The following is a 15,051-nucleotide window of genomic DNA, read 5'->3' on the forward strand; positions in this document are numbered from 1 at the left end:
GTGTGGGGGAGAGGGTGAGTGTGGGGGAGAGGGTGAGTGTGGGGGAGAGGGTGAGTGTGGGGGAGAGGGTGAGTGTGGGGGAGAGGGTGAGTGTGGGGGAGAGGGTGAGTGTGGGGGAGAGGGTGAGTGTGGGGGAGAGGGTGAGTGTGGGGGAGAGGGTGAGGGTGGGGGAGAGGGTGAGGGTGGGGGTGGGGGAGAGGGTGGGGGAGAGGGTGGGGGAGAGGGTGAGGGAGAGTGTGGGGGAGAGGGAGAGTGTGGGGGAGAGTGACTGACTGACTGGGGGGGTTGGGTGGGTGACTGGCTGGGGGGGGGTGACTGGGTGGGTGGGTCACTGACTGACGTGGGTGACTGACTGACGTGGGTGGGTGGGTGACTGGGGGGGTGGGTGACTGACTGACGTGGATGGGTGACTGACTGACGTGGGTGGGTGACTGACTGACTGACGTGGGTGGGTGACCGACTGACTGGGGGGGTGACTGACTGGGGTGGCGGGGTGACTGACTGGGGTGGGGGGGTGACTTACTGGGGTGACTGACTGACATGGGTGGGTGGGTGACTGAGTGACGTGGGTGAATGACGGACTGGGGTGGGTAGGTGACTGACTAATGTGGGTGGTTGGGTGACTGACTGACTGATATGGGTGACTGACTGACTGGGGTGGCTGTCTGACTGACGTGGGTGGGTGACTGGCTGACGTGGGTGACTGACTGACGTGGGTGGGTGGGTGGGTGACTGACGTGGGTGGGTGGGTGACCGACGTGGGTGGGTGGGTGACCGACGTGAGTGGGTGAGTGACCGACGTGGGTGGGTGGGTGACTGACTGACGTGGGTGGGTGACGGACTGACGTGGGTGGGTGGCTGACGGACTGACGTGGGTGGGTGGCTGACGGACTGACTGGGGTGGGTGGCTGACGGACTGACTGGGGTGGGTGGCTGACGGACTGACTGGGGTGGGTGGCTGACGGACTGACTGGGGTGGGTGGCTGACGGACTGACTGGGGTGGGTGGCTGACGGACTGACTGGGGTGGGTGGCTGACGGACTGACTGGGGTGGGTGGCTGACGGACTGACTGGGGTGGGTGGCTGACGGACTGACTGGGGTGGGTGGCTGACGGACTGACTGGGGTGGGTGGCTGACGGACTGACTGGGGTGGGTGGCTGACTTGACTGACGTGGGTTGGTGACTGACTGACGTGGGTTGGTGACTGACTGGCTGACGTGGGTTGGTGACTGACTGACTGGGGTGGGTGACTGACTGATGTGGGTGACTGACTGATGTGGGTGACTGACTGATGTGGGTGATTGACTGATGTGGGTGACTGACTGATGTGGGTGACTGACTGATGTGGGTGACTGACTGATGTGGGTGACTGACTGATGTGGGTGACTGACTGATGTGGGTGACTGACTGATTGGGGTGGGTGACTGACTGGGGTGGGTGACTGACTGGGGTGGGTGACTGACTGGGGTGGGTGACTGACGTGGGTGGGTGGGTGACTGACGTGGGTGGGTGGGTGACTGACGTGGGTGGGTGACTGATTGACGTGGCTGGGTGACTGACTGACGTGGGTGGGTGGGTGACTGACTGACGTGGGTGGGTGGGTGACTGACTGACGTGGGTGACTGACTGACTGACGTGGGTGGGTGACTGACTGACTGACGTGGGTGGGTGACTGACTGACTGACGTGGCTGGGTGACTGACTGACTGACGTGGCTGGGTGACTGACTGACTGACGTGGCTGGGTGACTGACTGACTGACGTGGCTGGGTGACTGACTGACGTGGGTGGATGACTGACCCATGCATACGCGCACACACACACACACACTCGACAGGGGGAAGAAGATGAAAGGCCGCGCGATCGAGCACCACCACTGCCCCGCTCGCCCCCCCCCCCCATGACCATCTCCAGCCCGGCGCGGGGATCGGCGGGAAGTCGGGAGAAGGGGGGAACACCCCCACTACCATCTCCTGCCCCGCGCGGGAAGCCGGGACAGGGAGAGAAGGGGGGAATACCCCCACTACTAGCTGGGACCAGGGAGAGAAGGGGGGAACACCTGCCTCGCACGGGAAGGGGGGAACACCCCCACTACCATCTTCTGCCCCGCGCGGGGATCGACGGGAAGCCGGGACAGGGAGAGAAGGGGGGACACCCCCACTACCATCTCCTGCCCCACGCGGGGATCGGCGGGAAGTCGGGGTAAGCGGAGACAGGGAGAGAAGGGGGGAACACTCCCACTACAAGCTGGGACCAGGGAGAGAAGGGGGGAACACCTGCCCCGCGCGGGAAGCCGGGACAGGGAGAGAAGGGGGGAACACCCCCACTACCATCTCCTGCCCCGCGCGGGAAGCGGGGAGTAGGGGGGCTTGTAGGGAAGGAGCAGAGGGGCCGCAAGATGGAGTACTTTCCAACAGATCTCCGGCCAGAAAGAATGGCCGCTCGTTGGGGGCGGGCTCATATAGAGCCTGGCCGCGCGGCCGCAAAACCTGGGAGCGCGCTCCAATGAGCTGTCGGGTAGGGGGAGGTTTTTTTTTTTTAGTTTTTTTTCAGCGCGAGCAGGGAAAATTTCAGCGCGAGCAGGGAAATTTACAAAAACAAACACGTGTGCTGCTTGGGCCAATATTTACTCGCCCGGAGTTTGTGCGAGCTTTCGAGATACACTGATCTCTTCTTCCGGCGATGTTACAATGAATGAAGCAAAAGGTATACTTAAAAACAGTGTCTCTTGGAATGTTATCTGTGCTGTTCCTTCCCCCGGTGTGGATGTGTTTTATGGCTGGAGGTGTCAAAGGGTAACTGAAAGCAAGTGAAGAAAGAGTGTGTATGTGTATCAGTGTGAATAAAAATAAATGGAGAGCCCACAGTATATACAGTGCTTTACACAAGGTGTGTGTGGAGTGGGACTGGATATAAATGGTGTGGGTGGGTATGGAAATGTGAGAGTTAGTAGCACAACTAAAAGTGTGTGTGGATACTTAGTGGTCCCTATTGGTGTATAGGGATGGAAAAACAAGGAGTATTGGTATGTGTGAGAGACAGCTGTGTGTGCATACATATAGCACAGTATGTACAGACATGGCCTTTAGCGCTCATGGGACGAGAGTTCACTACTGTCAGTAATGACTCATAAAATTTCGATCTCTGTTTAGGCCACTGCTAAGTGTCCCGAACAGTTGCATAAATTTGTATTCATGCAACCGTCTCTCTTTCGGGGTTTTAAGATTACCTTTGAGTATGGCAACCCTCAGATCGTTCATCTTATGGCCAGAGTCAGAGAAATGTTCGCCAACAGGACTGTCTCTTGTACCGCGTGTGATGCTGTGGCGATGCAGGTTCATTCTCTTGTTTAGCCCCTGCCCTGTCTCACCTACTCCACACACACCTTGTGTAAAGCACTGTATATACTGTGGGCTCTCCATTCATTTTTATTCACACTGATACACATACACACTCTTTCTTCACTTGCTTTCAGTTACCCTTTGACACCTCCAGCCATAAAACACATCCACACCGGGGGAAGGAACAGCACAGATAACATTCCAAGAGACACTGTTTTTAAGTTTACCTTTTGCTTCATTCATTGTAGCATCGCCGGAAGAAGAGATCAGTGTATCTCGAAAGCTCGCACAAATAAAAGCATTTCGTTAGCCACAGAACGGTATCATCTATTTATTTTTTGATTATTGAAGCTCGGCTAACACGGTACTGATATATATATATAGTGGTTGACAAATCACCAAAAAATCTACTCGCCACATGCTTGGGCCAATAGTTGCTCGCCACTCCACTCGCCCGGGGCGAGCAAATGTATAGGTTTGTCGAACACTGTGTATATATATATATATATATATATATATATATATATATATATATATATATATATAAAATCGAGAAAGAGATCGAGATCTCCCCCTCCCCCCCTTATCCCTGGCTTCAGTGTGTGCGATAATGGGGAAAGACGATATTTTTATTTACTATCTTCTTGTAGAAGAGATGCTTTTCTCTAAATCTGTGTTTGCGACCTTTTGGAATAATATGTGAGAAGTATTCTTTAATCTTTTAATCTAATTCAAAACATTTGGGTGTCAATTCGATACTAATGCAATGACCTTGATCTTATAGTTGATGATGATTCTCTCCTATTTATTTCTGTATATTACAAGCAAGCTTACCTTAGTGCAGGAGTCCCCCCTCCCTTTCTGGTTTACTAGAATGAGAATCAGTAAGTCCCTGCAGCACTCTTTTCGACTTTTAGACTCGCCCGGTTCCCGAAACAGCTACTAGTAGAAGTAGCACCAGTACTTCTTGTCTTTTAAAACTTCCGCATCATGCAGGCCTGTAGGAAGCCACAATGTCATTTATTTATTTATTTACGTGAACCGTGGCAAGTTAAATGTGGCTGATTTGACACATTATAAAGACAAAAATCAGATGTATTTTAAAATAAGTTTTTAACTTGTACCATTACCATGGTAACAAATGGTTTGACAAATGATCTTATCACTAAAATACATTTAGTCATAACATTGCTGCCTTTCCTAGCCTGCAAAATTGCTAGGGTTGTTATTTTGCACGACAATTAGCCGAACAGACAAAGTAGTTGGTTTCAGTGTCCCTGACGAGAGCAGATTCTTCCTTTTTCATAAGATAGAAACAAGTAACGTAGTTACTTTAAGGGTGATAACTCTCTAATTCAGCCAATTACAGTACAATTTTATTAAAAAAAATAATGTTATTGGGAGCTACTAGGTTGAGCTGCTTCTTCCAATTGTTTCACCCATGCCTCATTACTTTCTCAAGCAAAATCGTGTTGTTGGAGCCATGCAGCTGTACTCGGTGGATAGGAAGGTGTCGCAACCCATTGAGGGGCATGCAGCTAGTTTTGCTCAATTCAAGATGGAAGGAAATGCAGAAGAATCTACCCTGTTTTGCTTTGCAGTAAGAGGACAAGCTGGTGGCAAGGTAAGATTAATTGAAATCAAATGTCACCCCCAATTAAATGAGCTACATATTTCATGATCACCCCAAATTTATGTTTGTTTTCAGGGGCAGTGTTATTCTTTAGTTGCCTAGTGGAATTTGTCCTATGAGTATTCGTTTAATCTAAATGGTGTCTTGGTTGGTGCTCCCAGAGAGTGTTAAAGTGAATTCATGTAGGTGGGACAAAAATTATATACATACAGAAGGGTTAAGGTGCAAAGATGTTAAGTTATAAGCAATACAGTATATGTCCCAAAGTGCTGCCACAATGTCTCAGGTCTCACACAAAGACCAACATAAGATACAAAACAGACAATTTGAAATACGGAGCAAACAATGTAGACTATTGGTAAACAACAATGTATGTATAAACTATCATGGTTGTCCTCGATAGTAAAGACCGATCATGTGAATAACAGAAGAGAACCAATATAGTTAAGTACTGTTTGGATAAAAGTTTATGTGCAAATGATAAGTGGCTACTTACAATGTAGCAGATACAATCTGCGTCTCATTCCAACTGCGGGAACTATCTCGGTTAATCATTACCCCTGAGGCTTTTCCCACAGTTGGAACGAAACGCGTGGGGTTTTATATTGTGGTAATAACTGCAGCGCATTACTATACTGAGCCATTCCCCCCCCCCCCCCCCCACGACTCCCCTTGCTGTCTTGAAGTGCCCCCCCTCCCCCCACTGTCTGGCGGGGCAGCTGGGCTGCCTCTCCCATTGAACACCCTCCCGCACGACTAACAGCTGTCCGGCGGTAGAAGTGCCTTTTTACCGCCGACTGCATCTCCCATTTTCTCTCTCCCCCCCCCCCCTTCTCTCCATGTGCGCGACCCGCGATCAGCTGGGCGGTGTGGCGGTAGAGGTGCCGGCTGCCTCTCCCATTTCCCCCACCCCCCAGTCGGTGCTTCTACCACTCCCCCTTGCCGACAAGTGTGAACGCAGCAGGAGGTGGTGAGGGGAAGATGAGCTGAGGAGCACCTGCCACTCAACATACAGTAAGTACAGTATCTGGCGGAATGACGTTGCTGCCAGCCCCAGCGCAGCTCCCATAGTGCTGAGCAGGATCCTGTTTGTAGTGCTGAGGAGAAAAGTTGTACTGTAGTATAGTGGTGTTTACTGTTGTGCAGTGTTACGCAGTGTACTGTTGTAACCCAAGGGGCTGGGGAAAAAAGGAAGTGGATGGGGAAGGGAAAATACGACTGCTCAGCTGTAGTAGTGCATACAGTGCTTGTCCCAGGAAATGGTAATGTAGGAACTAGAGAAAAAGAACCTGGCATTGTAAGAGCACTCTAGTATCCATAAGTAAAGTAATTCTATTGAAAAATATTCTTTTTTTAGTATTATACTTTAAAATAAAAGGGTATATATGACAAACAACATATGGTCAGTATTGTGTCAGTGAAGCAGTAAATTACTAAATGCTATGAACTTCCATAGAATGGGTCCATGGTATAGTTAGCATGGATAGAATAATGTGCTGACACCTTAGTAAAAAGGTGCTTTTAGCAGTTAAACTGTGACTAAATCACCTGATGTCTATTCCTATGTAATCCTATAGGTACACAACAAACTTATTTTCAACTATTATAATGTATACCTGTACTGCACTCAATTAAGAGTTGATGGTTAAGCCCCAGTATGTGTATACTGTGGTCTGTTAACCATATAACCAAACATGTTTTAAAAGGGTGCATATGGGGTTCTCAATCCCTGATACACTCTAACTCAGTAAATGTATACTAGCCCATAAATGACTGATCAGGGCACTATAAAGTGGGCTGTATGTAGGGTTAAATAGCGTTAGAAGGATACTAGGCTGTAAATACAAAACAAATGTTTTGAATAGTGCTAACCTCTATGCCTAATTGTCTTAATTGGAAGTCATATACTTACAGTGACACAAACTTCCTAAATATTAGGAGATTGAATAGTCTACAGTACAAGCCTAAAGTGACTGTTTACCACACTTTCAAGTAAACTGGTGTGTGTGTGTGTGTGTGTGTGTGTGTGTGTGTGTGTGTGTGTGTGTTCGTTCTATGGTATAGGACTGACTTAAAAATTAATGTCAGTAACGGTGTCCCTTTATAAAGTAACCAGATTGGGTAGATCAATATTGGTGCATGGGTCTGTAACCTTTAAGGAACAATATCCAGACTGTTTGGTAAGTATTAAAGACAGTTTATCAATCGGTACAACTAATCACAGTCACCCATTCAGATATATACAGCAAGAACCTAGCAGGTATGTGGTATTTGCTTTGACTATCACACACAATTACAGCCCTCTGAACTCCCTGGCTGTAAACTACATGGAACCTTTAACGAGCTCAAATACTTGTTTGAGATGCAATGTATCTGCACCGCTTACCCCAGTAATCGTTCTGGTATACACAGCTGAAGCGAAAACCCAGAAGCGTATGTATAGTATTAACAGGGGCTAACGTCCACTGTTGCAGCCCTCTGACTTCGATCCCCCTAGTAAATAGAATACCGAACCCATCAGGCGGAATATGTCCTCAAAGGTGAATATATATCTATATATCTAGTCTGTGTCCCTTAGTGAGACCAGAATACGAAGCATCCCATCCTACAGACTGAGTGATAGATTAAAAACGTTTGACGACGACTGTTTCACGCGTGCTTGCACGCTTTCTCAAGGCTAGTGTCAGTACAGGTAAGGGGCGTGTACCTGACCTGAAGTGCCTAAAATACCCTAAACTCCATGATCCTTGAAGGTTAACCCCTTCCGGGACCTGGTTTGATAAACAGACATGCAGAGTGCCAGACTTTAAAACAGGACAAAACCATAAGGATTGACAGTGTAACTACTTTCTAAAATGACTTCTGTATAGTAGTTTTAGTCAAATACAGAAAACGTTAAGATCCTTTCTATCATAGTGGGGTGAGTATGTATAAAAAACACAATACTAAGTGGTAAACACTTTTTATCCATGAAGGTAAGTATGTGCTGCTCACAGTGTTTTTGAGCCAGCAAGGTCAACATTAGGTGTAATGATACAGCAAATAATATATCTTTCCCCATAAAATGAGGTTTATTTGGTTGTCTAGTGTGTGACTATTGTTTTACAGACCTTGCATGAACCCAATGTGAGTCAAGATGTAATTGGGGGAGTAGTGGTACTCATGGAATATGTGCTATAGTATACATTAGCCTTATTACTTATATAGCCATAGTGCCCTAGGGTAGCAATGGCATATATACTAGCCAGTATATTAAATATCTTCACCCCCTCTGGTGTCTGTAATGACACTAAATAGTACAGCTCAACCCCGTTACAGCGCGATTCGCTATAACATTAATCTGCTTATAACGCAGTATTAACGTGGCTCCCGTATGTAAATTTCTTTTTTTTTTTTTTGGCCAAACTTACACACACACACCCCTCCCTCCCTGTACCACCACTGTGGGGGAGGATAGAAGGGAGCTGGTCCCTGGCCTGACATCCCAGCAAATGCTGTGTGAGCTCTTTCCCCCCCCCCTCCCCCACACCTGCAGACTCACAGCTTTTCTCTGCACAGATCAGCTTCTGCAGATGCTGGGTAAGTGCTGCTGTGGGGGGGGGGGGGGGGGGGGGGGCTGTCACAGCGACGCTGGATGAGTTATCCCAGCTCTCCCCCCTCCCACCCCTGCAGACTCACAGCTCAGCTGCTGCAGATGCCGGGTAAGTGCTGCTGTGGGGGGGCTGCCACAGCGACACCGGGCGAGTTATCCCAGCTCTCCCCCTCCGACGGGCACGGAGTCCTTGATTGCGGTGGCCATTTTTTTTATTTTGTTTAGCGTGACTCTGTTATAACGCGGTCTGATCGGGTGGCCCCCGAGGACCACGTTATAACAGGGTTCAGCTGTATACTAGTAGATTGTATAAATCGTATATCACACTAACCTTGCAGTACCTCAATGCAAGGATGTACTAGATAGGAAAGGATAAGTTCCTATGAGATATGTGCTACCCTATGTATAGGCCAGATGAAAAATATAGCCATATAGTCCCTAATTGACTGAGGCAGATCTAATAACCTAAATATTTCCAGTGTACTCTCCCTGTTGGTATATATGGTAACCATGGGTAATATGGGTCAGATGAATGGGGAATATACAAAACCCTCATTCAGTCCATTAGGTGTGAGTGTGTCTAGGTTAAAGATCCATCTAGACTCCCTCCTAAGCAATTACAGATCCCAGTCACCACCTCTTGGACTTGGATTCAGTTGGTCGATTCCCATAGATTTGAGAACTTTGGAATAACCGTTGTGCACATTATGGACGTGTCGGGCTACTGGCGTGTCTGCCTCATTCCGTAACACTCCTAGATGTTCCAAGATTCTCCTTGTAACGAAATTGTGGGTAATCAGCGCATTAATAAAGGCAATGTGCTCGGCTGGTTACCCCTATTTCGCATTGGGGATGAAGGAGTTAATTTTCCATGCACTGTACATGTATTATTTTTCCCTCTGTCCCTTGTTGTCCCCATTTTGCAGGCGTGTATGTGCCTGCATTAGTGTATAACCCAGTACACTGACGTTACTGGCTTTGGACACAAGATGCCGCTGCGAACGCTAAACCACAAGTTAAGTGGATAAGCGTGGCGCGGTCTCTTTGTTCCATTGCCACGTATAAGTATCCATTACTGAGACTGGAAGACATAACCGCTGAGTCAATTGAATCAAAGGTTTGCGGTTTACAATCTCAAGTGGTACTCGGATACAATGTATCAACGTTCTGGTTAATGGCGCGCCTTGAAAGGCAATTCGCAATTGGCGTGGGAACTCTGTCAATTGATGTGAGAAAGCCGTAACCGCAAGTCAATTGATGTGAGAATCCCATACACCAGCATTGCCAGTTCAAGAAGAAGCCATAACTCGGGAACGGAAAGGGTTAAACCCCTGAAATTTGGTGTGCAATCCCAGAGTAACATCCCAAGCACACACATATGAAAAATATGATTGTGAGATAAGGGGAACATGTATTTTCAATAAAGTGTACTTTTGCTGCAGGTTTTTAAAGGACAAGCAGGATGACGTTTTTTCTGCTGTCATTAAAATGCACACAAGAAACAAATGTTTTGACACCTATGAACTGGGTCACTTTCCTATGCAAGCTTCAAAGATCACATGCTGGGCCAATGCCTGTGAGTCTAGGGAAGTGTTGCATATGAAAGCCCCAGAGTTAGGATGTGTAAATTAGCCAGGATGGTTGCTAAATAGGAAATTCTGTTAGCCATCTGGGCTAGCTCACACTCTGAGTTTCCCTCCCCAGCCAGGAAGGGCTGTACACATATGCTAAGCAGGCCAGGTAGCAATGTCGCACAGGCGCTGTAGCAACAGGAAATCCCTAGACTGCCCAATCTCCAAACTGTGGGCAAGTAAGGGATTGGGGAATGAAAAAATTCCCACGAGGGAGATGGGCTCTCATATGCATGCTGCCCAAGCTATCCCCGTTGTCTTTCGTTTTTCATTTAACCATGTGAGCGGACTTCCATCACGCTTCTAATAGCGGATAAGAGCGGCACCAGCGAATTCAGAATGCAACTAAATCTTTCCATCGGAACCAAGTACAGAACTCTGCTTCAGGATTTTGTTAGTGCTGGGGGTTATCTAACGAACCCCAACGGACCAGAACAAACTTTGCCATTTTCACAGAGATATTGAATTTACAGCGTGCGCCCCTCGCAACAGGACTTCATGTTAAAGAGACAATATTCTGGGGCTTTGTTTTATTTCTGTACATTCTATCCTGCTCTCTGTTCAGTAAGTGTTTTTATTAAGTGTATTCTAAGGTTGTCGTGTGTCTGTCTATCAAGGAAATAAATGACAATTTATTTTCCTCAACTTCTATGCTCAATCTAAACCCAAAATATAAATGTGTTGATAGTTGTGTCCATCGTGACACTCCTCTTTAGAGGTCTTTTGGTTTTACCAACATATTTTTGGCAGCATACTCAATGAGGTAAATGACCCCACTCGTCTGGCAGTTTATGAAATTGAGCACTGTGAAATTGTTGCTATTATCCCAGTTTTTAAAGGTTTTTGATGTTTTCATATATTCACAGGCCTTGCATTTAGAACACCTAAAATTTCCGTTAGGTTTTGCCGGTAGCCATGTTGGTTTATGGTGTTTTTCTAAATGACTTTGGGTAAGTATATCCGTAAGATTTCTTGGTCGTCTTCCTGTAATTGAAGGGTAAGGAGTCAGTATTTCCTGAATATCTTTATCGGCCAGGAGGACATGCCAGTGTTTGTTAAAGATCTTCGGAATTTGTTCCCACTCCTGATTGTAAGTGCCAATACATCTTGTTATCTTAGGTCCCTCATTTTGTCTTTTTTCTTTGAGGAGCTGCTGTCTGGGTGTATCTCTGGCCCTCCTGTATACTCTTTTAATCATTCTATTGGGGTATCTTCTTTGTGCAAACCTTTTAGCCATAAAGTTTGCCTGATCCTCAAATGCCTCCTTGGTGGAACAGTTTCTCTTGAGTTTGAGAAACTGTCCCACTGGGATACCTCGAATGAGATTGTGTGGATGCTGGCTTTCGGCCTGGCGGAAGGTGTTTGTAGCAGTGGATTTCCTATGAATCATTGTGTTTAGTTCAGTGTCTGGGTCTCTTATTATATTGAAGTCTAGGAGGTTTATCTCGTTAATGTTGGACTGATAAGTGAGTTTGAGACTTATATCGTTGGTTTTCAACATTTTGATAAAATCTTCCAGAGATACACAATCTCCACCCCAAATCAACAGCACATCGTCGATGTATCTCACCCAGAGGGTAATATTGTTGTTGTGCTCTAGGGCTTCGGTGAAAACCATTTCCGCCTCCCACCAGCCCAGGTACAAGTTTGCATATGATGGGGCACATGTTGTCCCCATCGCTGTACCCTGGGTCTCGTAGTAGATTTTCCTGTCAAACAAGAAATAGTTCTTGGTCAGGATGAACATAAGAAATTTGATAACAATCTTGTTATGCTCCCCAAAGCACTATATTATATATATATATATATATATATATGTGTGTGTGTGTGTGTGTGTGTGTGTGTGTGTGTGTGTGGCAGCAAGCACTCCAATGTAGATATCTAGAAAGGCCGGTGCTAGTCCCATAAATAATGTAAAGAGTATGTTACCATCCAGCAGGGCAGCAGAACAGCAAAGAGAGACAGCACTCAGAGGTAAGTCAGCATAATAATGTATTGAAACAGACACACAAATCCGACGTTTCGATCCCCAGAGGGATGTTCTTCCTGGGGGTGAGCAGTGAAGCCTAAGCCTTACCGTGACTAAATACCCTAAATCCTGTGCACCCATCACCTGAAATCAATCACAATTTTAATTGGAGCCATCTGATGTCCCTCCTACTTTCCAAAGCACTGGCGTCGGCCATCTTGGATCAGCTGTCTCTGCAGTCCATGCTCTGGAGTGTGCAACAGCTGTGGAATGTGACAGCTAATTAAGTTCTGAGTCATTCGTTGCCTAGGCAACCACCACTACTCCACAAGCAGCACACAGCACAATACAGGTGCTCCCTGCAGTGTCTGCAAAACTCTGCCGTTGGTCATCTTGGATCAGCTGTCTGAGGTCCATGTTCTGGAGCGTGCATCAGCTGTGGGAAGCAACAGCTAATCAAGCGCTGAGTCGTCCGTTGTCAGGGCAACCCCCAATACTATGCATGCAGCACAGTCCATGTGCTGGAAGCAGTACCTGCTGAAAGACATCCACAAGCACAGCCTGCATAATATATTGGCCACCAGTGAGGTGCAGTGTAGTGTGCACATAGTGAATAAAAAGTAACACAATGGGGTAGAGGGAGAGGGGCTGAACTCTGTAAAAACGAGAGGCAACATGGACAGAGGAGCATGTGTGAACACAAAGTCAATCAGGGCCCACACCAGGCACACAGGAACCATGAATAAAGAACCAAACATAATCGAATAAACAAGGAACACTGGTGGGGCACAAGTCAAAAGTCCATAAGGCAAATCCATGTGGGCAATCACAGATGGCAACACAAATGAAGGTCCTCATTCAGCCCCCTTGGTGACATGGTCCCCAAATTATATGTAGTTTTCGCTTCTAATTGCAGTAGGAGTTTTTCTGTCGGCTCCACGACTGGGGATAAGTGCTTGTAACATAGGCATACACCTGAATGTCGCAAGGCTGTGTTTTTTCTCTTTGAAATGCCTAGCGAGTGGAAGGTGTTTCAAATCATCACCCACATCTGTGCCAAGGAGAGCTTTTTTGATGGTTGATCTGTGCATGGCCAAAAAGAAAGAGATACCGGCGCCTAATAAGTCCAATTAGGTGTTAGTCCTGGATATCCAGATGGAATAGTTCAAGTCCCAATGATGACAGCTTGTAATCAAGGGTTGATCAGATATAAATTCCTCCGTATAGTGTGGAACATGAAATGAAAAGAACACAGAATTTAGTGCAACACAGCTAACAAAAAATCTTCACAGACATAGACTCACAAACCAGCACAGACAAGACACACAAACGCAAAGCTGAAAATAAAAAATTGTTTAATACAAGCGCACGAAACGCGTAAGGTTTTTTCATTACTGCTGGACGATTTGACATTAAGAGAACTGAGTGCTGAGTGCTGATCCTCTGGAGCTGAATTAAGAAGAACCTCCGCTCGAAAATCCCGCCGAGAGTCCCGCCTACCTGTGACGGAGCATCCGGTACCTGGTATCCGGTGACGTCACTTCCGGTTTCGAGGAGCACGGTGCATGGAGGAACGTTGTGGTTACTTCAACTTCTCAGCCCAGGGAGGACAGATTACATCCGCCTATTCGGCGCTCATTGCTTGTGTTCTAGAGCCGTCCTGTGAGTAGCTTTTCAGTTTTATTCCACCGGACTGGCTCCATCAGTGTCTCATCGTTCCACATTTTATTATTTTATACTTGTATTAAACAATTTTTTATTTTCAGCTTTGCGTTTGTGTGTCTTGTCTGTGCCGGTTTGTGAGTCTGTCTGTGAAGATTTTTTGTTAGCTGTGTTGCACTAAATTCTGTGTTCTTTTCATTTCATGTTCCACACTATACGGAGGAATTTACATCTGATCAACACTTGATTACAAGTTGTCATCATTGGGACTTGATCTATCCCATCTGGATATCCAGGACTAACACCTAATTGGACTTATTAGGCGCCGGTATCTCTTTCTTTTTGTCTCTGGTTAATATCTGATTGTACTATCAGTGTCCCACCAGGCTGCCTCAGACCCCATGGGGGTTGCTCTTATTTAGAGTTTATTGATTACTTCATCATTAGCGCTAATCTACATCACCCTTTTTTTCTCTGATCTGTGCATGGCAATACTCTCATTTAACATTCTAGTGGTTTTGCCCACATAGACTAATCCACAGGGGCACTTGATAATGTATACCACAAATTTAGACTCACAATTGAGGAAGTCCAAGATTTTAATGGAATTACCATTGTGCAGGTGAGCAAAGGTTTTGCCCACAATCATGTATTGGCAGTTGACACAGCCATGACATTTGAATACACCCACTGTTTTCTTCAACCACAATGATTTAGCCGCATGCTTGTCTGTAGGATCAGACTGTGTAAGTAGATCTCCCACACTCTGACCCCTCTTGTAGCAAAAGAGGGGAAGATTGGAGAAATGCTGGCCAATCTTTTTGTCGTTGGCCAGGATGTGCCAATTGCTGGTCACACTGTCCTTGATTAACTTGGACGCAGTGCTTTAAGTGTATTTATTTATCAAATATTTTACCAGGAAGTAATACATTGAGAGTTACCTCTCGTTTTCAAGTATGTCCTGGGCACAGAGTTAAGACAAATAATACATGGTTACTTATATAGTTACATAAATGAACGGGGTATACATTATATACAATCATATATAGAAGTACATGCACACCGCTAATAGGTCCTGGAGGGGGGTACTTATCTGCCGGTGCACTGTGTCCAGGGAGGTCCAGACATCCCAAAGGTAATCAGCAAGGAAATGGAAGCAGGCACACGGTCTTTCTGAGGGTGCAATTTATTGTGCCACCAAAAGGTCCAACGTTTCGGCAAAAA

General features: G+C 46.5%; 1 protein-coding gene across 1 annotated transcript in view; it reads left to right on the top strand.

The window, feature by feature from the left end:
• CLTC (clathrin heavy chain) overlaps positions 1 to 15,051 on the top strand; it is a 305,075-nt gene that overhangs the window by 83,035 nt on the left and 206,989 nt on the right. Inside the window, exon 4 of the mRNA XM_075589655.1 lies at positions 4,803 to 4,964. Coding sequence (XP_075445770.1) covers positions 4,803 to 4,964 — 162 coding nt within the window. The remainder of the gene's footprint in view (positions 1 to 4,802; positions 4,965 to 15,051) is intronic.

The sequence above is a fragment of the Ascaphus truei genome, chromosome 3 (genome assembly GCF_040206685.1).
Source record: "Ascaphus truei isolate aAscTru1 chromosome 3, aAscTru1.hap1, whole genome shotgun sequence".
In the NCBI taxonomy this organism is placed as follows: Eukaryota; Metazoa; Chordata; class Amphibia; order Anura; family Ascaphidae; genus Ascaphus; species Ascaphus truei.